The sequence below is a fragment of the Silurus meridionalis genome, chromosome 12 (assembly GCF_014805685.1).
Source record: "Silurus meridionalis isolate SWU-2019-XX chromosome 12, ASM1480568v1, whole genome shotgun sequence".
NCBI lineage: Eukaryota > Metazoa > Chordata > Actinopteri > Siluriformes > Siluridae > Silurus > Silurus meridionalis.
The window spans coordinates 11,990,810-12,017,576 of NC_060895.1; the positions used below are offsets into that span (position 1 = coordinate 11,990,810).

The window sequence follows — 26,767 nt, forward strand, 5'->3', positions numbered from 1 at the left end:
ATGACTTAACTTGACAAACTCTGCATAAAAGGAATAATAAAAATTCAATAAAAATAAATCAGGATAAAAAAAGATACAAAAAAAAAAAACAAGCAATAAAACTGGACTAGGTAATGAAAGGCACTAACATTATTTAATAAAAAGGCCTGATTTAAATATTGAATAATTATATGTAGACCCACTGATCCCACTCCTAATAAGTTCAACACTGAGCTATGTTCCCATTTTCAGTTCAAATGTTTTTCTTTGTTAACCAATTTTTCCCCCAATATACAAAACAATCTCCCTGATTTCCCAGCAGCTACCAACATCCCAGATTTAAATTGTGATCCCAGGCCTCTACTATCTTACTCTAACATATAAAAAATGTTATTATGTTAATACACATTTTTATTACGTTATTATACATATTTTTAAGCTTGTTACAAATTTGTGTAGTGTAAGTGACTAAAAACCAAAGAAATGTTCCTTTGCATTGGCATCATTTGGATGCAAGTGATCTTGCATATGTTTGGTCAGGTGATGTGTGCGAAAGGGTGCAGCCCACCTACACTGTCGCATCAAGCTTAAAACAACATGTAAAGAATAAAACACAACAGAGCATTTTGTTAGAGGAAAAGAATCCATGCTGGTTTGGTGTGATACAGAGGTGCCAAGCTTATGCATGACTTCAAGCGGCAGGCATGCACGGAAGATGTCGCTGCGTGAGCTGGATTATTCACACACACACGCGCAAGCACACTTCCGTACGTACTTTATGTACATCTGGAAGATTAAATGCGACATTCATAGATGACACTTCAGAGGCAAAACACCTGTCTGTCATGTTTCCAAGTTGAACTGTAAAATGTTTAGTGAGTTCATACACAGTAGTGTTAAACACAATGAACAGCTCTGTTTGTTTGATAAACTTTCCACTGTCAACGTGACTGTTGGTATGAGCCATATGCTAAAAATATTTTCTAATCTACAAATTGCAGATGGCACACAAAACCTTGAGATCTTTCGGTAGGGTTGAAGATGTCACAAGATTTTTAGTTACTAACGTTAAATAACAGTTAGTATCAGTATTTAATATGAAGATCTGGAATAGTATTTAAGCATATAATTTGATACACTGATAATTTGATGTTGGTTTAGAAATGGTAAATTGACTATTAAATATTCAATCTTCCTGCAACAGTAAAAACACAAAAAATATTTTTCTTAAATAGAACAACATTAATAGTTCTACATTTTTAAAGATAAATAAATACACCAAAGTCATCACCTCATTACTCCTTTGCACCCTAGCTACAGTACAGACAATACAGAACCTGCATATATTAAAATACTAGTATAAAACAACTTTGAACCCCATCTGTAATCTCATTGTTTTTCTTCACACCATATATCCAGAGTGCACTGACTTTGTGCAGCTCTGCAAAAATTCTGCCAACCAACTAGTGTTTCACAGCGTGTTTGTTACAACTAAGAAAGTTGTGAGATCAAAGGTCACCTGCAGGGCAGCCACAAACTGGATGGTGCTGACAAGGGCAAGGGAGTGTCCTGTGGGGAAATTGAACCGGAGTGTGTCCAGAAAGTGAGCCGTATCCATCTGGATGTCCACAAAAACATAGAGCATCTTGATCCCTGCCGTGGCATCTATGGGAACTACACATACACACACACACACACACACACACACACACACACACCAGGAGTGACAGTGAGTGAGAGAGAACAAAAGAAAAAGAATGACATCTTTATCCAACAGGTGCAATCAAGAGGATTCAAACTCATATTGGTAATTTAAAATGGCAAACTCTGCAAACCTGCTGAAGAATAAAATGCTAATAATTAATAAATGGAGAAAGTTTTTTATGGACGAGACCTTACGTGAAATATTGTTTAAGGCTGACTGATATAAAAAAGAAGGCACACACAATATCAATGCCAATCACCTCAGACAATATTCAGACATTTGATAAACAGAGAGAAACAGAGAAGGCAAGAGGGAGCCATGCATACATTCCTCTTACATTATCATTAAGTGTGATAATCCTAATTACAGCAGCTCTTGTTGAATTCACTCAGCAGTCGGATACTACGGACATTTTGTTGCTTTTACGCAAACACAAACTGGCACATTTGATAAAACTAGTGTGGGAGGAGAGAACAAAATAATGACCTATGATGGAAAAAATACAAAAGAGAGGGATGAGAAAGCAGAGAGATTACTATTGAGTTAAAAATGGTTGCATTCGAAGAACCCATGAGAAAGATACGTGGTAAGTAAAAATGACACACGGCAAATCATGCTGTTATAAGGAAAATAATCCACGGTGGCAAGGGAAGCTGTTACTGTTACGCATGGATCAAGAGTCAGAAAACAGAGTATGGGCAAACGCTTTATTAGTCTCAGTACACGAGGCAGAAGCTTCAGTATAAGCACAAACCAGGGATGATCGCCAGTGTGAACCGCCGTATGAAGGGGAGAGAAGATTGGGGACAGGTGAAGGTGATTAGTAGGAGGGCGAGGCTGTGCAAGTGTGCTGAGTTTAGGAGGGGGGCGTGGCTGGTGGTACCCTGACAGTTATACTACAGCAATATGTCGATAATTACCTTTTTTTCTTTAATCAACAAGAACACGCTTTTATCCTTTATTAGTGACTTTTCTAACGTACGCTCTATGATTCCAGGTTTAAGTGTAAATTTATATTGAACACTATGTAACACAATTTGCAAAAAATGTATCAATATGATCTGACCAATCAGTTTTGAGCATTCATAAACACTGTGGTATAAGGCAGAATAGAGAAAAGGTGATATAGAGAGGTTAGAGATATTTAAAAAGTTATTGCAGAAAATAAATGAGGAAGAAAATAATAAATAAAGAAGAAGAAAGGTATACTATTTAAATATACACTGTATATAGCAAAATCACAATTATAATTTTTATTTAGACACAGGCCTGGGACAAAGTGTTAACCTTGGAGGCAAAGAAAAATGTGGGGTTCAAGTGCAACTGACTCATGTTTTTTAGCCAATTAAGACTGCAGTCCAGAGGCTCTTTATCAGTCCAATTACAGTCTCTGTCAACAAGCACCATGAATCTTCCCTTGCCCTATTCCTCCTCTCCCTCTCTGCTCTCCTCTCACTCTTGCACAACTGCTACAGCAGGCATGAGTGAGAGGCCTCAAGAAGTCAGTGAAAATGAAGGATGACAAGACGAGGTGGGAAAAGCAGTGTGTGAGAGAGACAGTTAGAGGCCGGGGGTCTCAGCAAGGCCAAACGCATTTTAACGTGCTACTGGTGCTTGACAGAGTTATATTTGATGCTTATCATGCTTCATTTCCAAAGCATCTTATTGCAGACTGATAAAGCATGCAGCGTGCATTTCACACACACACACACACACACACACACACACACACACACACACACACACACACACACACACACACACACACACACACTCACTCTGTAAAGGGCAAAAACAGATTTCAGCACAACCAACCTAACATATATGTTTGTTTTACTTGAACACACACGATCCAATATAAAAACAAAACCCACTGATACATAACAAAGAGAACATGCTCAAACACTGTATATTTTATAAATGCACACACACTAAATTTGACACAAGGCTTCACATTTGTACCCTGTTTATATCATTCCACATTAAACATCTGGCAATTCAGCAAAAAATGTAAACTACTAAACACCACAAGATTGTCAATGTTCTTTGGAAAGTACATTCAAAGTAATTAAATAGAATTTGTACTATTAAAATGCATTCAAATAACAATAATTTAACAAATGTATACTACCACATACCAAATAAACATTTATAGTTATGTTATTATTAATATAGTGCATAATTACTGCTTCTTTATCCACAATTTCATTTACTATTCTGTATTCAAATCAAAATCTCTTCCTTGTGAATGATATTTACACTTATTTATACGTCTTTAGGCTTAAGCGTTAAAAAAGTTAATAATCTCCTGGGATTTAAAAACTTAACAGCCTCCAGATTTATACAGAGTGATGTAAAAATGAATGGTGGAGGTCTTGTTGGAGGTGAGAGGTCACACTGGTTTGAGTGGACAGGAAGTCTGGAGTAACTCATGTAATCACCCTGTGCAACCATGGTGAATAGAAAAACATCTCATCAACATGATAAAAACTGTGAAGACTGGGCTACAGCAACTCTACTCCTGTCAGCCCAGAGAAGTAACCCAAGGCCAAGTTGAGCAAATGCTCACAAAAAAAAAAAGAAGACAATTTTAGAAAAATTATACTTTTGATGTGACTTGTAGATTGCAGGATAAAGATTTAACATCGACAGCCAGATTTTGTGGATTTTACCAGCTTTGTGTCACAAGGCTGTTGGTGGTAGGGCAGTATAAATAATGTTTTCTAGTCACATAATGTGCAGCTTAATAGGAATTGAGCATTGGTGCAATGCCACAGAGTATTGTTGCTGACCGCATGCATCCCTTTATGACCACAATCTTCTAATGACTACTTCCAGCATCATAATGCACCATGTCACAAAGCCCAAATCGTCTTAAACTGGCTCCATGAACATGACAATGAGTTTATTATACTTCTGTGGCCTTGAAAGTCACCAGATCTAAATCCAATAGAGCACTTTTGGGATGTGGTAGAGCGGCATGAATTTGCAGCTAGCAAATTTGCCGCAATTATGGGATGCAGTTATACAAACGTGAACCAGAATCTCAAAGCAATGTTTTCAACACCTTGCGAATTCTGTCACAAAAAACATGAACTATTCTCAGAGCAAAGGCAGAGCTGACCCGGTATCAATATGGTGTTCCTAATGAGTGTATAGGGTCACTGCATGGAATAGGGTATAGTATAATGGCACAGAAGTGCACTATATGTCCATTAGAACAGGATTCAGTCAACACCTTGTATAAACCACAGAGACATTACAGACAGTGTGCGAGCAATGAAAAGAACACTGAGTCATGCAGACACGGCTATACTGGCTTTTTTTCTGTTAGAATGTATGGATGAAAAATGCAGAAAAGGTAACACTTGTTAACATCATAAGCTTGTGCCTAGAATGGTCGCATTTGTATGTAAATATTATTAACATTTGAATAAGACAATTTGTCCTGACAGTCCTAATGGAAATAAATCTTCAGCTTTCTCATAAGGGAGTAAAACGAAACTGCATTAAAAGCAGTAAACATTGTAACGTTAATATAACGCAGCTTTGGTATTATGTATTCACAATCGTGATGTAGCGGTGTGTTTTATAATTGTGGCACCCTAAATTAAAACTGAATCATGTCCTTAGAGAACTTGTGCCCATAAATTTAGTGCTTTTAATTTTGACTATTTTAACTGAACTAATTTATATGATATTAAGATCATGTTAAAGTTTTCTCCACCTCCGATAAATTTGATCCTCTACTTGATGTTAGATAATTAGCTAATAATCTCGAGTGTTTGTTGTGTGTGGGTGCGCCGACCCTCGGCTTCGAGCTACAGGTGTTGCATTAATATTCTGCTGGTGAGTGTTGATATTTAGGAGAGGAGGGATTGTTCTAGAGATATATTGGCTGTATTGATTTAGCATTTCTTTCCTACTACATACTACTGTATGTGGGGCTGCAGACTGGCGGCAGGAGGCACGGGCCCAGGCTCCTCCAGGCAGGCGCTTTCCAAAGGACAAGCTTAATGCACGTCCTCTATTGATCCTCTGGGTTAATGTGCCGCAGGGGCCTTAGAAAGGTCCGCTATCCTTCATATGCCTCACGCTGAATGGTTTCCACGCTGAGCTATTGAAGACCGGTTTGCTTAGAGCTTACACAACTAAATCTATGACACTCACACTTCTTGACACACTGACTCAATGGGCTCAGAGCATTGGGATACCTCCAGACTCCTTGCCAAAACAAGGTTCTAATACAAAATAGACTGACTGAGTAAATGAGATGGAGACAAAATTTATACTTTTCTACTGAATTTAAGTAATACACAAAACAACAATGTGTATTAGCAGTATGAACAAATTTCACTGAATACAATAAAAAATTTAATAATACTTCATTTCTTGAAGGTTCAAACCCTAATTCAGGCTATTGGAAAATTGTTATATGATTTTTGAAAAGGGACCAAAATTAATAAATGCAATTTAGGCATCCTTTTTTTTAATATAAATGTAGTAAAAACAGAATGACCAACATACAATAAAAATAAACAGCAGTTTTTACTTCAGGGGTAATAAATTCGAAGAAATGTTACAACTTTCTGATTTTTTATTACTTGTTTACCTGATTCAACACATGGATTTAAAACCACAGTGATGATATTTTTCTTTTGTCATTTCATGATATACCCTATATGGGCCAAAGTATTGGGACACCTGACCATAATATTCTCTGTGCTTTTTAAACATTCTATTCCTTTCCATCTTCATAGAGCTGGCTTTGTGCACATTGGCATTGGCACATTTTCATGTTAGAATGAATTTGGGTCTTCTAGGTTAAGTGAAGAGAGATTTTAATGCGACCACATCCAGGCAAATCCTATACAATTGTGTGTTGTATAGTATTGTATTGTGTTGTGTTGTATTTTGTGTTCGATATATAGTTCCTCAAACTTCCAACAGTATGGGGAAGAACCACAACTGTTTCTTTAATTTAAACTAGATAAAAGCGAATCATTTGCTGTTGAAAACCAGACATAATCTCTTAAGTAACAAAAAATAAAACATTATAGGGTAAAGATTTCATTATAATAAAATGTATTCTAATATAATTTGAAAAGAAAACACTTAAAATTATAAAAGATTCCCCCAAGATTGTTTAAACCACAATGCTATACAGTTCTGACTCTTTAAAGTTTACAAAAAGCAAGTTTGAACTTTTTTTTTTTTTTTTGCATTAATACAATATAAAAAGATAACAGATACTCACTCAGGCAGCTGTGTCCATAGTGCACCATGAAGTCAGCTCCAAGAGCTTTGGCAGTGAAATCATCTACACAGCAGGCTCCATATGTCACATCACCCATCACCAGCGTGTCTGCTCCTGTAAACCTGAAACAGTAGCCCAGTCAAACAATATATCTGGACCAAACTTATAGTATATATATTCACCATTCCTAGTATATCTACATTTCCTCTGAAAGTTATTCTGCAATACAGAAAAACTTTATTTGAGATAAGAATTGTAACCCTCATTTTCTGACATTTACATCTAGATGTGTTAACAACTTTGAACATAGTAAAAATATTGGAACAGATAGTCTTCAGTTAAATAACACTTAATATTTGGTTGCAATAATTGCAACTTGTACCATTCTTTGGAAATCTGAGTTGTGTCTGATTAGAAAAATTGGAAAATGTATGTCTAAACGCTGTATTTCTTTCTAATCTGGCCTTCTAATACATATAGTAGATAAGTTGTGGGCATCTTGCAGTATGACCTCTATATTTCTGCCCTTGAAATCTTCTGTGGATTCCTCCACCTTCAACACTTACTGTTATGTGGTTGTGTGTGATGTTACTGACTGTTGTTTTTGGGCTTTTCTTCTCAATGGTTGTGGTTTTCTTTGGCTAACGTGTTTAACGCCTGGTTGGTCATACACTAGTGATTTCTCTCTTTCTTTCTAAATTGTTGCATTGGCTACACCTAATGCTTGTAAATGGCCTTGATATTTTTTTGTTTTTAAAATGCCCTGCTTTTCTCCCATACACAGCTCTTAATTTTGGTTTATAATTTTTAAACACAAATGCATTCTTCACAAGCCAAATCCAGGGTTCAAACTAAGAGTAGTGGTTCAGAGTTACTAATTCCATACATAATCAATCTAAAAGAACATGCCTTTGCAACAAGAAACTCCTCTCAATCCAATGTTCCAATATTTTTAATCTAAGCAGAAATAAAGCAGGTTCATAACGTGTGTTTTATTACACATCTAAATGTATATAACAGGAAATTGAATTCTGATCTGATATACATCTTTTGATCTCAAACCCAAATGCCTTAAGGGTATACTGCAGCAGAAAAAACTAAAGAACTGGCCTTGTGAAATACTTTCATATGAACTGAGTTTGAACTGAACTAGTCTATGTTAATAATTTACTGATACTATATATTCTTCTGTACACAGTAATGTATATTTTTCTTGCCTGGTTAAATCCATAGTTATTTGTGATTTCATAAAATAGCAGTGAACTGGCTCCTAACATCAGAGTATAAATATTCAACAAAAGGAAAGACAGATGCAGATTAATGGTTAATACACTGGATTCTTACAAATTAAATGCTTTTATCAAAAGTTCATTATTCTATTAACCAAACAATCTCTCAAATCATTAGTTTTATAATTTTATATCTCCAGATGAAAACTAAATCTGACATATCATTTGCTATAAGTGTAAGATATGAACTTGAGAAAAGCACAATCATAGTTTGTTCAGAGCAATATGAGGTCAGTCAATCAATCAAGGTAAAGTAATATGTTGTAACAGGTGAACATGAACAGGGGTGGACAAATCACTAACAAGGGCATGCAGGACAAACACACTACGTGTCCAGAATAGCAATTTCTTTATTCATAGCAGAGACTGACATTTACTTTCTCCAACCCAAAATGATAGAGCAAAAAAAGCCTGACTGACTTCTATAAAACATATTTTACTTGATATGCTGTATTTTTAAATACATAATATTCTAGTTTCTTCATGTAGTTTATGGAATGTGACGTTTGTTCCTGACTCCTATTGTCTACAAAAATACACATAATTCGTAGATACTTTTTGCTCATCGATTGGACCTACTTTCACAAGTAATTTATTTTTTTATACTGAAGAAAATATTGAACAGTGTAGCACAAAACACACAAATCAAAGCCTGTCAAAAGAAACCAAAGACATCCAGACACAAGTAACATTATATATGTGTGACATGAGAAGAGATAACAATGATAGCCCGTTTCTGCCACTGAATAAAAAAGGTCATTGCGACTAGTAGCTTTTCATGCATTCTGGCTAAATTTTATTAGCTACTACTTTTTTTTTGCATAACGCAAGACTGGAAAGCACCCAAGAGTGTCTTTTTGCCTGGGGTTGAAAATGAACTTCTGATTTGTTCACCAGCAGTCTGCTAAAAAAAATGGTGATGCTTCCATTATGATTCTGCTGTTCTGCTGTAGGCAAATCTGAGGTAAAGATCAGTGGTGGAAAAAGTACACAAACCATGTTCTTAAGTATGGGTAGAGATACAGAAGGTAAAATATAACTCCAGTAAAAGTGCTCCCTTTAAACTTTTACTTGTGTTAAAGTACAAAAGTGTTTGCCTTTAAATGTACTTAAGTATGCAAAGTACTATGATTTATTATGGCAATTATGTCCTATTATCATTTTTATTACAAGAAGAAGAAAAAATCAACTTAGTTTACGTGAAAAGACTCTGATGTTACTTTTAAAACACCAATCTATCAATATAATGATATTAATGAGTCAAACACTGATTGATATCTATTAAAATGATCATGAGCCCAAAACCTACAAAAATATTGTACAAATAAGACCAGGGGTGTTGTGTCAAGTTCGAGTCAGGTGTTTCTTCTATCATTGATTCCTCTTGAAATGTTCTGCTTGCTGTTGAACTGATGCTGAACTGTATGTTGGTGATAAATAGATACCACCAAGTGGCAATCAAAACAAGTTTAAAACTGAGCACTCGCTCTGCACTGATTGGTGGCTTGCTGCGTGATTGATCAGTTATGTTTTTATCCACACATAGATAAAAAGGAACAACTGATTTTGTAAAATGTAGTTGAGTAAAAAGTACGATATTTGACTTTAAAATGTAGTGAAGTTAAAGTAAAAATCTCCCCAAATGGAAACACTTTAATAAAGTGCAGATACAAGAAAAATCTACTTTAGTACAGTAACGAATTAGAAAAAATTCCTTAAAAAAAAGTCAAGTATTATTAGGAAATTAAATTGATAATGTCTTTGTGCCACTAAACTTATAAAATACTTGACCTCTACTTAATCTAAAAGGAACTAAAAGGAACAAAGAAGGCTCAGTGAGAACAGTCAAATAGATTTAATAGATCTGGAAATTCTGCTTTCCAAATCTGCTATGATTAAATAAGTGTGTTTGATGAAAGCTTGTGCATCTCTGTTACAAAATTAATCTTTCACCAGCCTCAGCAATTCCCCCTGGCAAACGTGAAGCTCAATGGCACATACAGTATGAAAATTCAGGGTTGAGGTGCTGACTTTTCCAAAACATTTCACCATTCCCATATAAGTGTATTTTTCTAATCTAAGGACTAATTCAAAAACTAAAATCAACGTGGCAAAAGAAAAACTTCTGATTTTACTTGGTTGATCGGGGATTAGGAGAAAAGTCTGGAAATGTAATTTACTGCCAAAGCGTCCCTTCAACTCAGACCTATATGCTTGCAAATGTAATAAGATACGCTTGTCTTAACAGCTACAGTGGGGCAAAAAAGTATTTAGTCAGCCACCAATTGTGCAAGTTCTCTCACTTAAAAAGATGAGAGAGGCCTGTAATTTTTATCATAGGTACACTTCAACTATGAGAGACATCCAAATCCACATTGTCTGATTTTTAAAGAATTTATTTGCAAATTATGGTGGAAAATAAGTATTTGGTCACCTACAAAAAAAAACAAGATTTCTGGCTCTCACAGACCTGTAACTTCTTCTTTAAGAGGCTCCACTGTCCTCCACTTGTTACCTGCATTAATGGCACCTGTTTGAACTCGTTATCAGTATAAAAGACACCTGTCCACAACAGGGACACCAGAAACAAAATTGTAGACCTGCACCAGGCTGGGAAGACTGAATCTGCAAGAGGTAAGCAGCTTGGTGTGAAGAAATCAACTGTGGGAGCAATTATTAAAAAATCGAAGACATACAAGACCACTAATAATCTCCGTCGATCTGGGGCTCCACGCAAGTTCTCACCCCGTGGGGTCAAAATGATCACAAGAACAGTGAGCAAAAATCCCAGAACCACACGAGGGGACCTAGTGAATGACCTGCAGAGAGCTGGGACCAAAGTAACAAAGGCTACCATCAGTAACACACTACGCCACCAGGGACTCAAATCCTGCAGTGCCAGACGTGTCCCCCTGCTTAAGCCAGTACATGTCCGGACCCGTCCGAAGTTTGCTAGAGAGCATTTGGATGATCCAGAAGAGGATTGGGAGAATGTCATATGGTCAGATAAAACCAAAATAGAACTTTTTTGGTAAAAACTCAACTTGTCGTGTTTGGAGGAGAAAGAATGCTGAGTTGCATCCAAAGAACACCATACCTACTGTAAAGCATGGGGGTGGAAACATCATGCTTTGGGGCTGTTTTTCTGCAAAGGGACCAGGATGACGAATCCGTGTAAAGGAAAGAATGAATGGGGCCATGTATTGTGAGATTTTGAGTGAAAACCTCCTTACATCAGCAAGGGCATTGAAGATGAAACGTGGCTGGGTCTTTCAGCATGACAATGATCCCAAACACACCGCCCAGCCAACGAAGGAGTGGCTTTGTAAGAAGCATTGCAAGGTCCTGGAGCGGCCTAGCCAGTCTCCAGATCTCAACCCTATAGAAAATCTTTGGAGGGAGTTGAAAATCCGTGTTGCCCAGCGACAGACCCAAAACATCACTGCTCTAGAGAAGATCTGCATGGAGGAATGGGCCAAACTACCAGCAACAGTGCGTAAAAACCTTGTGGAGACTTACAGAAAACTTTTGATCTCTGTCATTGCTAACAAAGGGTATATAACAAAGTATTGAGATGAACTTTTGTTATTGACTAAATACTTATTTTCCACCATAATTTGCGAATAAATTCTTTAAAAATCAGACTGTGATTTTCTGGATTTTTTTTTCTCTAATTTTGTCTCTCATAGTTGAAGTGTACCTATGATGAAAATTACAGGCCTCTCTCATCTTTTTAAGTGGAAGAACTTGCACAATTGGTGGCTGACTAAATACTTTTTTTGTCCCACTGTATGTCAGCTAATAGGCGTCATCAAAACCCTACCACAAGAGTGTGTCCACCCCAATCAATTAAGGATTATGGGAATGTAAACCAGTTCGACCTTGAGGGTCTTGCTGCCACAGGGAGATCACGGATGCACCGGTAGGTCAGACCCTGTGAATCTCTTTGAAGAGCCAACGATCTGTTTTTGTTTGCCTCCGCGGGGGTCGTTAAATGTTAGCGCTTTATATTGAGTGCCGTGCCGCTGCTGTCCTTCCTCTGAGCACAATTAAAATGCAGGATAAACATGAGACTGGAGAGCACATAAATAATGGCAGAGCGAGAAAGGGAAAGGAGGCTTTGGTACGCGCCGCTGGGCATAGGAATCCAGACACATTTAGGACAGGTATTATTAATAGAACAGACACACACACGCAAACACACAGTTGTACAGACAGAGAGGGAAGAAACCCCTGAACATTGGTAGCAAGTCTCTTTTCTGGTCAGACTGTTCGTCCTGCTTTCATCTTGCTCCTCTGAGCTCAGCTTTACACTCACTGTGTGTGTACCCCACTCTCTCTCTGTCTTTCCCTGTCTACACAAAGCTCTTTCTTCTTCAGGGTACTGTAACACACATTGACAGAAACGCACCTGTCTTTTTGCTGTCTGGTTGGGTGATACCTGAACCACACTGTCTCTAAAGCTCTCTGTGTGTCTACTCCCTCACTGAGTGAGCTCTATTTTTTTTTTCCCACAACATCCTCCCACCTTTTAGTCGTCTCCACATTGTGAGAAACTTTCCCCAGTTCTCTGAGTTATACTTCTTGCCTGTTTTAACTCATGAGTGTGCGTGTGCATCTGTTTTTCTCCTCATTCTCTCTCGCTTCCTCTGTGTAATAGTTATTTTCATATAAAGGACATGCTGGGCCCGATGAGGCTTGTAAAGCAGAAGGAGATGGCTGAACAGAGCTCATCAGCTAAATAAATATTTGTCTTGTTAGATTTGATTCGCTTATCCTTTCTCTCACCAAGGTACCTATGTAGATTCCACCCCCCCCATGCGTGTGAAAGTGAGGAGCGTTCAACAGCCTTAAAAAAGAGAAGAAAAAAAAATTAACAAACAACAACAAAAATGGGAATATCCCCTAAGCGATTGAAAGGCTGGATTTGTATTAAAGCTGTGTAGTGAAATGCAGCGATGTGGAATGGTGCTGTTGCTTGTTTTGCCAGTCACTTGTTTTGCTTTAACGCTGGATGCCAACCAGGCTTGTGTACGATATTGATTTTGTTCCCCTGCAAACGTTTTACTATTTAAAAAATTGTGATTGGGGATTTATTATGTGATTGTCCTGAAAAACACAGGAAGTGTGTGCTTTCACAATTTTTCTCTCTATATCTTGTCTTCTCAATTTAAGGATATATAATAAAAATAATAATAAAAATAATAATAATAATAATAATAATAGCTATGCAGTCTGGAACTGCTTGGTGGCAGGGTCAATAATAAAACATAAAAAACACTATAGTTGACTTGATCAATGTGGCCATGACTGCTGATCTGCTGCTCAAACCGAAACGGCTCAAGCATTTGAGGCATGCTAAAAGAGAAAAAAAAAATGTCCTATTGTTTTTAATAATGATCACAATTAACATTATTTGTGACGTGTTAAGATTTGAAACTAGTTTTCAAAAAGTATATAAATATAATACATATCTAATGCTGAACATACACTGATTTTATTTAACTTTAATGAGCTTAAAATATTTGCTATTTAGTTCAACAGAAAGCGTGCTGAGAGCAAGGGTTTATCCCCTCTTTGATAAAAGCTGGAATTTTGTCCAGATTCCTCACACCTATATTTTTCATATATAGCTTTTTTTTTTAGATATAAGACACATAAAATATAGGTTGCCACAGGACATTTGAAACATGTCCGGGACAGAAAAACAAGAAAAGCTCAGAAACATCAGACCAAACTTCTCAAATGTCAAATTGTCTAACTACCTGTGAATATAAATTACTGGCCAATCCTAGCCCAAGAACAGGCAGAGTAGTATAAGAGTTAGATTTTTTTTTTATTAGTGTAACACAACAGCAGTTCTACTTCTTTTCTGTCAGTTGAGGTTTATGCTTCTACTTAGCCTATTGAAGTCCTGAGCAATTCCCTTGCTACCAATTGTATCAGTCAGTCAGGGTGTGGGGGTGTGTGTGAAATTGAAGGCAGAGGCCTTGATGACTTGCCTTCTCTTAAGTCAGTGTCTTAGAAGGCAGCATTTCAGATACAAACGTATATGTAAAGGAACAGTATGAGACATGCTTCAAGGACAGCAAAACGTCATGACATTGCCAGGTTACCAACATATGCTAATGTCTGCTAAGCTCATAATTTTTTTTAGATGATGTAGATGGAGAAGTAGAGCTTGGGATTAATATAACTGTGATTACACCTGATATGTCACATAAAATCTAACTTAAAAATCTAACTTAAAATAAAATAAATAAATAAATAAAAGAAACACAAATTGATTTCTTTCCTGGTGTTTTTCACCTCAGTTTTTTGCACACTGATCTGCATGTGAAAAGTGTGAAATATGTAGGAATGATGCTTTTGAGAACCGGTAAGATGAAGTAACCTTAAGGCAAAATTCACTGAAACATTCATTTTGTACATGACATGATACCAGCCAGGCAGCCAGGATATACAGAATGGTTTGGACACAGCGAGTGAGCAAAATGACCTCTTCTAATCTGGCTTCGTGACTGGTGCTCTGGGAAAAGTGTAACTTTGTTTATTAAGCAAATTTGTCTGTTTTGCCGATTATTGTTTAATGAAACGATTCTAATTCTACATCAGTCTCCCTGCAGGTTCAACATAATGAGAACAGCAAGTAAAAGGGTTTGGTTATGTGCTGGAGATGTTTAGGACAGAACGTGAAAGCTGCAGGACACCAGACAGTGGGACGTGCTCTTCTACTCTTTGGCTCTTCCAAATTGCCCTTCTAATTCAAATATCTCTCTGTCTCAAACATCAGAGCTGAGATGCCATTTAGATGCAATTAAGATGGAGAAAAGCCTGTGATCTCAGTAAAAAGGCTTATTAATCATCATGTAAGTGGCCAGATGGAAAAACACTAACATACACACACAGCCAGAGGTTACATGTCTCTCCACTCATCAAAAAGACAGGTTACAGCTGGTTACAGGTCAGAGGCACTCTTTCTCTCGCTCTTTCTTTCTCTCTCTCTGTGTAGATATGAAAGCAAATATATTTATTTTCGGTTCTTGGCTATGGTTCTGTGCTTAGCTTTCACAGGAGTTTATCAAAGGTCAGCATGGGAGAAGGAGCACCAGCTGAAAGCAACATCTTCTAAACTATTTAAAAATTAACAATCAAAGCAAAATAATTTACATTGCCAGTGTGAATTCACTATTATTCCCCCCAAAACAACAACTGCACTTAATATCATACTTAAAATGCTTTGTTTAAAAAGTACTATGTAGATAGCTCTTATGCCAAACTGTTCTAGCTGGAAACAGTTTGGGGTTGAGCTCATTGAAGGTTTTGTAAGACCTTTTATCCATGTGGTGGAAGACAACATTTCTACATGATGACATTTTGTTCTTATTTCCACAGCACCACTTTTCAAGCGTTCACGTTTCTGCAATTGCTGCTAAACAGCAAACATGACTGTTTTGTTTCCTACACACAAATGTGTCTGACTTGTTTTATTTACCCAAAGAAATCATTTTTATATGCTATTTTCGTATGATATTTCTAAGGCTGAACCCTAAACTTAAAAATGTCTTCCTTTGCACCCTACATAGGGTACTACATAATAGTCATAATGGAGCTGTAAGCCATATCTGGTGTCATATAAACATAATACAACACATCACATTCACGAAGCGATTTTGTCAGTACAAGTCGACATTCACTGTACTATAAAGTTGCTACTAGGCATTCCTAGTTTTATCATTGTGTGACACAACCAGTATTCCACAAATCAGGATATAGATCCTGAGTGATCTACTGTCTTCACTCCCATTGGTAGTCACAACACCAAGTTGCTCTATATTGCATATACATTTCTCTACTTTGTCACGTTATGGTCATGCCCAAAGTGGTTTGCTGTCACTCGTGTCATCAGCGATTGAAAATGAATGGTTTGCTGCTGAAAGCCGCTGTATGTGGAGCGTAGAATAACAAGATGGCTATGGTTATAGTAGTTTAAGAAGACTCACACATTTGGCACGTTTTCATTAAAAGAAACAACAAAAACAATATTAAAAGAAGATGCACTAGTTAAAAAATGAGTGCTTCTACACGGTTCAGATATTGTTGCTCCAGTTTCACATCAGTTTGGGCAATTCACTAGTAAGAACCTAATTTTAGGGCTTTGTGACCACTCACTGTACACTTTAAAGGTGACTGCTGGTATAGCATAAACAGTTCAGTGAGGCTCGGATATGTTCAAGCATGTTTGTGTTTTTCTCATATCCACTCTGAAACTAACTGCAAGAACAGCAATGATAAACAGCCAATGATAGTGTACGCCTGGAAATCACATTTATCTGCTCTCATATGCAAAAGATCCAATTAATTATTCATCTTTCTCAGTGTTTCTTCTTATTTCCTTGTATTTTATGTATTTCTTGTTTAAATGCACAGACGAAGGCAGAGAAGGCCAGGTTTGTATTTCACTGAAATCTGTATACTGTATATAACTGTGGCCAAAAAAATCTTGAATTATAAATCTATTAGTGTGGGAAGATGAGGGCAAAGCATAAGCACAATAATAGTGCTTCTATAAGACATATTTTGCCATTCCCTACCCATATCTTCATAGGAACAGCAAAAATAATAAATAAGACGTGAGGTCTGGCAGCACACAGTATAAAAATAGCTACTTCCCCCCACAGACAAAACAGGTCCAAGTTGTTATTTATAGCTCTACTTGTTTTCCCATTATTAAGGTTCTGTTTATTCTTTTCAGGTGACCAGGCAAATTGGCTAAGAACAAGAAATAAATTATATATAAAACTTGGATAATAGTGAGTTGTGATTTCCATTACAGTAACAACCCCCCCTCACAAACCCCACCTTCGGGACCAATAGTGTAGTGTGTGTGCCTGGTCTGTAAATGTGTGTATAGTTTGAACACCAAAGTGTCCTCCAGACAACTCATGGCAAGTGATGTGTTTCTCCACATTAAAGTCTGTATAGCTCTATAAAAAAAGGCTTGATAATTCTAGTGTAGGTAGACTAGGTAGGCTCAGGATGGGATCTCTCAACGTTTCTTCCTTATGCCATCTCAGGGAGTTTTTCCTTGCCGCAGTCGCCACCAGCTCGATTATTTGGGGCAAACTTACAGTTATAAGAAACCAATATTCTTTAATACCGCTTTATCTGTGTAAAGCTGCTTTAAAACAATATCTATTGTTAAAAGCTTTATACAAATAAGAATGAATTGAATTGAAGTTGGTACAGGTGAAAATCAGACAGTGTTCATTGTTCATCGATTTTCCCACCATTCAGTAGTACATATGAAGTTTATTGGATGAATGCTGTAATATCTATTTCTTTTGTAGTAAAGGGGGAAAAAATTTTAATTAACATATCACATTTTTTGACCATCCATGTAGAGACCTACACAGGACAGATTTTGCAGTCCTGCTCCCCCAAGGTTTTGTTCCGCTCCTGCTCACAAAAGCCTGCAGGTAAACTGTATAAGCAGTTTTATTTTCAATGCTCTGACTGCCTTCTTTCCACTACTCTGCTCTATTTATTTTGTTTCACTTGCTTCTCTTTTGAATATAAATCATAAAAAAAAAAACAGAAAATAAACAAATATGTTTTATTTAAGTTTGACTTTTTGTGTAATTGATGAACATGGAGATGAACAAATAACTTTTCAGAACATAGAACATAAAGGCCAAACAGGCCAAGACTGTTTTATATTTCTTGCTTTAATAATGAAGTAATTTCTGTAGCATTTTTTTCACCTCTGTCTTCAGATATTCTAGTCTCGGTGTGCGCTAGTAGTCCACCGAGCATGAAACATGTACAGTGGAACCCGGTTATCTCGCCCTCGGTTATCTCGACAACCCTATTAAGTCGACGTTTTTGAAGTGGAACCGCCAAATTCTCGCTTATTCTAAGCATTTTTTATCTCGAGCACAAGGGGGGAGAAATTTTAACGTCAGTTATGTCGATCGGCACTGTGCAGCCGCAGAAGAACTCGCGAAAGTGGCGGAAAAATCAAACCTTACAGATACTACAGGTGTTTGTACTGTATACTGGTGAATCTCTGCTGTTAGTAAGTGCACATATGCATTTTTTTGTTAAATGTTATGCGATGAACGGGAGCGCGGCGCTCCCGGCTTCAACTCCTTACCGGCGCGTCGCTCCTCACCGAGAGAGTCGTGCTCCTTACCGAGAGCCGTGCTCCTTACCGAGAGAGCCGTGCTCCTTACCGAGAGAGCCGTGCTCCTTACCCTGCTCGCCTAAGTAACTTAGTTACTGTTTATGTTTCTTTTTTCTTTCCACATGTGGACTAAATGTGAGACGGCACTGTGCAGCCGCTGTTTTTTTTTTTTTTTTTGAGCGATCTGTGTGTTTATAATGTTGGAGAATATAATAAAGGTTTGTATGGAGAATGGACGGTGGTTTGTATTGTATACTGGTAAATCTCTGCTGTTAGTAGGTGCACTTATGCCTTTTGTTGTTAACAAACGTATGTACATTTTTATAGCATGCCTTCATCAAACAAATCGCAGCAACGCTGTTGTGTAAAAACCCCTCCAAAAACACGCATGCACAGTCTCATTTATTAACGCACATCATGTACATAAAGAAATTTCAAGCACGTTAATATACTGCCGCCATTTTGTTTTCGTTTATCTCGATCATCGGTTACCTCGATGCTTTTTGGCGACCCCCTACGACATCGACATAACCGGGTTCCACTGTAAATCGTTTTGTTTTATTTTAGTTGCCATTGTTGCTTATGTGCATGTAGATTCATAACAGTTTTTTTGTTTTTAGTAATAAAAAAATTAATAAAAATTTCAGATCATTTTGCAGGAGTCCCATTAATGATTTTATTGTCCTGCAACGCACAAGTATTTTACTGAGCACCCGCATTTACCCATCAAATCTTGTCCCGCTTTGCAGGCGTTTGCGTCAAGTCCCGTGGGAGTACAGGCTTCTACATCCATGTTCATGGAAACAAAATTTATGCACAACAGAATTACTACTATTCAGATAGAAAGCAGGCCAAATCTGCTAGCTGCAAAAACTACTTTACATACTGGCCTGCTTTCTTTAACACCTAATGTGCCCTGTAGCATGTGATACACCTATGGCATCAAGTGTTGCTGAATAACAGAGAAAGTGGGTGTGGAGTACTGTGAGGAAAGTTTGAAGAATTGTGCATGACTCGTGAATGACGGCTGTTTGGAAAGGAAGTGCCGAACCGTAAAATCTCATGTCTTCTTGCAGTGTAGCATAAATTAAAGAAATGAAAGATATCAGATTCAGCTTCCTAAAATAGCATGAATGTACATCTCTCAAATTCAAATAAAAAAAAGAACTGATGGCTATGGGATGCAAGGAATGGTTTAAAAGGTCCTCTGAATGAGAAAGAAAAAACTGTATTGTGCTAAAGAGTTTGTGTTATGGAGTAGTTTATTGAGTATTGTCTTTCGTTCTCTGGTTAATTTCTTTGAAAACAATGACATTTCTGTTCGAATCGCAATTTGTAATGTTTAAAAGCTTATGTTTTTCAAAGGTTGTAATTAATTGTTAGATTTAGCCAGACGGAACGAACACCTGCAGCTGATGAGACTAATCAGCGCTCTGTTTCAGTCTGGCGATGCCAATAAAGAGAAGAGAGACGCCAACCTCCGGGAGAGAGCTACCAACAGAGAGATGAGCAGAAGGAGTGTCAAGATGAAAAGGCATCCCGAACCGCGAGTGCGAGGGTGAGCCCTGGCGCGAGTACTGGAAAGGAAAGCGTTGGGGTGAGGACGAAAGATAACAAAGATAGCCCTGCTTGGTGGTCTCTCTCTCTCTCTCTCTCTCTCTCTCTCTCTCTCATTCCCTCTCTCCTTCTCCACCAACATTCACCAGCCACCCAACCGCCTGCTCGCCCCTCGGAATCTGGGCGCACTCTCCACCACCTTCTACCTCTCATGCAGCGGGAGAGTCAGCTCAGGCCGGGCGGTTCCCTGGCCTGTGTCTGGCGTTAGGGGTATGTGCCAGCAGTGCGTGAGTGAAGGGCGGAGCCAGACAGAACAAACGGTAAGAAACATCTGCAGCTGATGAGACTAATCAGTGTTCTGTTTCAGTCCGGAGACACCAATAAAGAGGAGAGAGAGACTCCAACCACCAGAAGAGAGCCACCAACAGAGAGACGAGCGGAAGGGTTGCCAAACATTGACTAAGCACAGGCGGGCGCTGGTGAAAGACGTGCCGGCCGGCGAGTGAACTCTGGTGGATGCTAAGAAAAGGCGTGCGCTAAAGAGAGAAAGCGTGCCGATTCACAGAGTCAGTACTGGAAAGGAAAGCATTGGGGTGAAAACGAAAGTAAATAAAGAAAAGCTATGCTTGGTGAACTTTTTCCTTTCTCTCTTTCTTCCAGCGCTGAACCAGTGTTTTATGTTACATGTGTGCTGAAACATTTAATTAAGATAATATAAGATACATTGCTCTCAATATGAAAGTCTGTTCTGCTGCATGTTTTTGTACGATCTCTCTCATACACACAGTTTTTCCACACACTTCCATAAACATGCATAGGCCAAAAAAGGAAAAAAGAAAAACACAGGGTTGCACAGAACAAAAGCAAACCATCTCTGTAGATATCGTATGTGCAAACACAAACTATTATAGACGCAATCACAAAAACAAACATGCACATGACCTTCCCTCCTTGTGGTCTTTGAAATGCAAAGTATGTACGGTATATCATGACATAAATTCAGCTGGTTAATCTCACTAAAATTCCCTCAGCTGCTGCTGTAAAAGTTTGGATACTGTGAACAGAATTAATAACTAAAATAAACAAGACAGCAACAGTTGCTTGTATGGAAAAGTTCTTTTGAAGGAACAGAGAGACAAGCCAAGAGATAAAAAAAACAGTCCCATGCATCTGAGCAAACAGCAGGAAGAAGCAGATGAGAAGATGAAATGTGTTTCTTACTAGGCAGTCAAAAAAAGTTAATCAGTAGTAAAGCTGAAATGATGAATTTTGTACGTTTGGATTTCTATTCGAATAAACTACTCTAATACAACTCAAAGCACAAATTTTTGAAAAAAAAAAAAAAAAAACAAGATTCAATGGCATTTGAAAATAAATTAAATGTTTTTTTTTTTTTTAAGATCTGTAGATTATTCGTAGATTACAAGCAATAATATTTCAGTCTGGACTGTGTTGCTGTTTTATGTTCAGTATGTTTGACAATTCAAATGAGCAGAGGATCCTTTTTGCTGTTTGACGTTGACCTGCAGGTGAAAAGATATTCGAACAGCTAATCTCATACATAACAACTCATTGGATGGACTGGGAATTAGGCTTGTTGAGACAGTCTGCATGACAGGAAAAAAAATAGCAGTATTAATAAAAAATGTAAGGATGAAACACCGCAGGACATTATTATAAATCGGTGCTTTATTCATCAAGGAAGCTCTGGCATCATATAAAATGCCACCTGAGAAACAGGTGATGAAAGATGTCAAAATAGTCTGTTTCAAGGCAGGCAAAATGAGAGTGTGACACATGCACGTAATGTTCATATTGACAGAATTTTTAGGGGTCATGTGATCAGCTACAAGCTTTTTTCTCTTTAAAACACTGATCATGAATTTGTTTGGTATTGAGAAACATTGATATTTTTGTCATATCCTTCACAATTTTATTTTTCATTTTTTGAAATGAAATAAGCCTAAAACCTTAAGGGCACGACTGTACTTTCATTCACAGTGAACAATTTCAAGGATTCTGGAAATCGTTTAAACCAAATCCTCGCCTTACTACAACTATTCAGGCAACATGTCGAGTCAAAGGAAAGTGGTCACTGGTCTGATGTGCTTCACTGATCTGGATGAACTAATACACAGCTTCATGCACTATCTTCCTCTGAGGATGCTTGATGATTTCAATGAAGAAGGAAGGAGAGGGAGGGAGAACTTTCACGTTAAAACCCATGAATCAATAACACCATTAACCCTAAACGCTTTAGAGGAATCACCTGACCTGTGACAGGATGCAGAAAAAAAAGTAAAAAAAAAAAAAAAAAAAAGAAACTATCCAAATTGTGCACTGTCCTCTCTGGCCTCTCCAGTGTTTCGCTGCTGCTGCCTTTCACAGTGACATCTATTTGCAAAGAAGTTCGGATAAAGATGAAGTTGACTGAACACTGCTTCTGATATGAATGTAGACCTCTCTGGTGAACATATTGTAGAGAGCACACAGGCTCATCCTCCTTACTAAGCATATTGCTTGTGCTAGACTTAAAAGCATAGTTTGTGATGTCTGTGTCGCATTAAAAAATATGGGTCACCTGGAAAGAAAAAAAAAAGCTGTCTCTACAATCCTGTGTGTATGCGTGTGTGTGTCTGTGACTAGGTTCACACTCTGCTAAGCCCAGTTAACTCTATGACTAATAAATCAGTAATAAGATCCTGCTCTCAGAGACAAGTCCCCACTCTGGCCGTATTAAATGAGTTACTCGAGCTTGCCATTGAAAGCGAACTATTCCTCATCACCTACAAACAATGCCGCACAAACGGACATAACGAAAATGCAGACAGCTTTTAGCTGCCAAAAGCACATAACAAATTAGCCCTTAAAATGCACCAACAATGCCAAAACAGCACTCAGAGGCCTGCTAAAACATTGCTCCGCTGTCGTCTGGGTGATTTATGAACACCGAAAATATTCTATTCTCATAGCTGTACTGGGTGCAACACTCACTATAGCTCAAGGGCTGAAAAAGATGAGACTTAGCATGTGTCTGTTTGGTCCAAAAGTCTCCAAAGCAGAGCTAAAAATGATTCAGAGAGCTGACAGTCAGTCTTTGTGGCAAGGAGTGTGCAACGCTGCCACCGTCAGCCTACTCGCATTGTCTAATAACACCCATCAGTCTGCTGGATAAGAGAGAGGAAAGGAGACGATAGGAGAAGCGGGAAGGCAGCGTGGTGAGAAAAAATGATGACAAAGTGAAAGATGTTGAAAAGGACACGAGTTTTGTACTAATAGCTCTGGGTCAAATGCCAAGTTTTAAGTTAGCTGTCAGAATACTACACTTTTCATTGTTTAATAGTTTTACAGCATGTTAGACTTGATCAGAAGAAAAGTCAGCTCACTTGACAGCCTGCTTAGAAACACACCCAGGATGGTAATGCCAGCCGTACAAAATCAGACTCAAATTTATTTGAATTTTAATGAGATGAGAAATATAACCCCAAACTGATAGCCAAGCAGTCAGTAGGTTTTAAATAAACTGTCAAAATCAAATACGCTGCATAAATAAGGTGACAGTTATTCCATGTGTATACTTTTTGATATGTTACTGATATCAGAGTTGAGAGTTAGAAATGGAATATTACAGAATTTATACATAAACTGATCCTGTAACGATACATGTGAAATCCTTGTAAGCTGTTGGCACAGTATGTGAAACATTTGAGGTATAGCGAATGCAGACTTTAAAGCAATTGTGACCCATTTTATGTTCAGTCTAAGATGTGTGTCACAGCAGACAAAAGCGAATGAATTCAAATAATATACAGTGTATATAAAAAAAGTTGACCACTAACATCTAACAACCTTCTGTACACGTAACATCTTGTAGAACCAAAGCCTGGAATGTTTGTTAGAAAGTGTAACTTGTCAGACAACAGATCAAATCAAAATCTTAACAGTTAAGCTACACAAATCCAAAAGTGGATTCCTACTCTGTAAGTATGTACACTACATGTGTTAATATGTGCAATATAAAGAGTTCTTCTAGCACCTATAAACATTCTTCAGGTCACCCTTAAAGGCTCTTTGTAGGACCTAACAACAATGCTTCACTATTTGGCAAAAGTATTGGGACACCTGACCTTTCCTGCCATGTGTGCTTTTGCTCCAAACTGTTCCCACAAAGCTGGAGGCACATAATTGGACAAGACGTCTTTGGATGCGGTATAATAAAATTTTGCCTGAAACCTGTTTGAGCATGACAGTGCCTCTGTGCACAAAGCGAGCTTCATTATAGTTTGCATGGATTGGAGAGGAAGAACTTGGGTGGCCTGCTATAGAGCTTTAATATCAACCCTACTAAACACCTTTGGATAAATTGGACCGCTGTCTGCACTCCAGGCCTCCTTACCTACCATCAGTACCTTCCTTTACGAACACCCTTATGGCTGATAAACACAAATGTCCTATCTAGTGGAACCTCTAACCAGAAGAGGGTAGGGAAATATAAGAGCAAATTGGGGCTAAATGTGGTATGCAATGCTCAAAAAGCACATACCAAAATTATGACCAGGTGTCCAAACTTTTGGCACTATAGTGCATCTCTAACAAGGTGTCAAGATAAATTTGTTAAAAAGCCATTAATCCATAAGACTATTAGGAAAGTTGCAGAGACCTAAGTACTACAGATGTAAGAATATGATGTTCCTCATATGTACAACATCATTAATAGGCCTGAAATGTCTCTTTTCAGTCTCATAGTCTCCATGTTGAATATTACCATGCTGAATCTCTCCTGTACTCAAAACAGCTCCGATATGTAGATGCGTTGAGGGATATCTAAATACTGTGCATATTTAGAAGTTCATATTAAGCCATGTTCGCCAAACAAAAATTTAAAAGATGAATGCGAGTTTGCTATTGCTCATCATATGTGATCTACAGCACTGCTCAAGGGGACTAAAGCATGCTGCTTACAAGTACTACCAAAATAATGACAACCTATTAAACCACCTGCCTCCTCAAGCTGAACAACTAAGAGTGATCATCCTTTCAGAACTGAAGGCACATCTTTGTTTTTTGTGAAAATATCACTGTTGAAGGGCTCATAACAAGGGAGAAAAGCGAAAAGCTGCTGAAACGCTCATCATAAGCAGCTTAACGTGGGTGCAGTTAGTTCAGAGACACATGACTGGCAGCCAACCCTTTTTGGTCTGCAGCCAGCAGCAGGTGTAGGATCTCATCCGGGTCTGTGACACGCATCAGACACTTCAGATCCATCCTTTTCCTTCTCTTGTGAGAACATGATGAGTCATTTGACGTAAGCTGGGAGGTGCCAGATGAACACAATGGGATGGCAATGCTCCAGTGCACCTGCCTGAGAAGAGCTGTCAATCTTAGTCTACCACAATCACCTTACATCCACCAAGTCCTCGTTAAATCCCTATATATAAAAAAAAACGCATTCGAACCACAGCCTTTACCAACATTAAAAACATCTACAACACTCTTTAACAAGTCACCCATCTTCCATTCTATAAGCAAAAACTCATGCATGCACACTACTTTGTGTGCATCAATATTTATACTGTGCACCTGCTGATGGCTCATATTTCATTTCATTATTTTTCAGACGTGCAGAGCGTTCACTCTTCACCGTCTCACTCACACACACACACACACACACACACACACACACACACACACACTATGGCCCAAAGATCGGAGATAATACCTGTGAGGAAGAGCCTCATCCCTCGATATCAGGGCAAGTCTGCCAACAGTGAGTCTCATTATTTCCACTTTTAAAAGAACTGAGTTAGATAGAGAGAGATGGAGAGGGCGTGAGGGCTCAATGGAAAAAATAAAACAAAATGAAATGGTGTATGCAGTCAAGGAGGAATGAGAGTGAGAAATGGGGGTGGGGTATTCGGGGGAGAGCCAGTGTAGCAAAGTAAGAACGGGAGAAGAATAGAGAGGGAGGGATGGTAAGCGGATGTTGAGCAGATGAGCAATTTGCTTTGGGATGTTAACAAATGTGTGATCTAATCTGCTTTGCGCAAACACATGAGAGAAAAGAGCATAAATTGAGAGGCATCGGGAAAGGGTGGGGTACACCATAGCCGGATGAAATGTTCTCCATTTCTGTCTTTGCACACACTGTGCGGGTCTTCACCGTCACGTCTCCTCAGGTGGCAGTATGAGAGCAAGAAAAGTCAGAAAATTGCTCGGAGTTTATAGGCAGAAGTTTAAATAAAAAATAAAAAAAATTATGACATTACCACCACCACCACAGAGCCAGGAATAGATAGTGGCATCAAGTTCTGACAGATCTTTCCTCTGAAGCCACTAGATTATCCCTGAACTTCTTCTGAAACAAAGCCAAATCTTTGCATCATGGTAGCTTTTCATCAACAATTCCATCCTGAAATGCTGCCACTGAAGCCGTCCATGGAGAAGGATACGTTTATGATGGCAATCTGATCTGCCATGGTCATGTGACCTCTCGAGGGTCGTTTTAAACTGCTTTCCATAGCTTGCATAGACAAAGACGAAATCAAAATGAGCTGAAGTTATTTCTGAAGCATGCTGATGTTACTGGCTGAATCCTGGCTTGGCAGGAAGCTGGCACAAACACAGGCTGCTGATGAGTGCCAGAGGGGTGCAATGAGCTTTGAAGGTCAGCCACTGGGCTCCAGAAGTCAGTGTGTAGCTCACTGGGGCAGAGAGGACAGGAAGTGGACCTGGTGTGTTTGGTTTGGCTCTGTCTCCTTCAATACATTTTGCAGTACATTCTGTTTAGAGACTGC

General features: G+C 38.2%; 1 protein-coding gene across 1 annotated transcript in view; it reads right to left on the bottom strand.

Annotated features, from left to right (window-relative positions):
- Nucleotides 1-26,767, bottom strand: part of dph1 (diphthamide biosynthesis 1) — a 93,897-nt gene that overhangs the window by 22,452 nt on the left and 44,678 nt on the right. The window contains exons 4-5 of the mRNA XM_046862412.1: nucleotides 6,942-7,063; nucleotides 1,499-1,653 (exon numbers count right to left, since the gene is read on the bottom strand). Of these exons, the coding sequence (XP_046718368.1) occupies nucleotides 1,499-1,653; nucleotides 6,942-7,063 (277 nt within the window). The remainder of the gene's footprint in view (nucleotides 1-1,498; nucleotides 1,654-6,941; nucleotides 7,064-26,767) is intronic.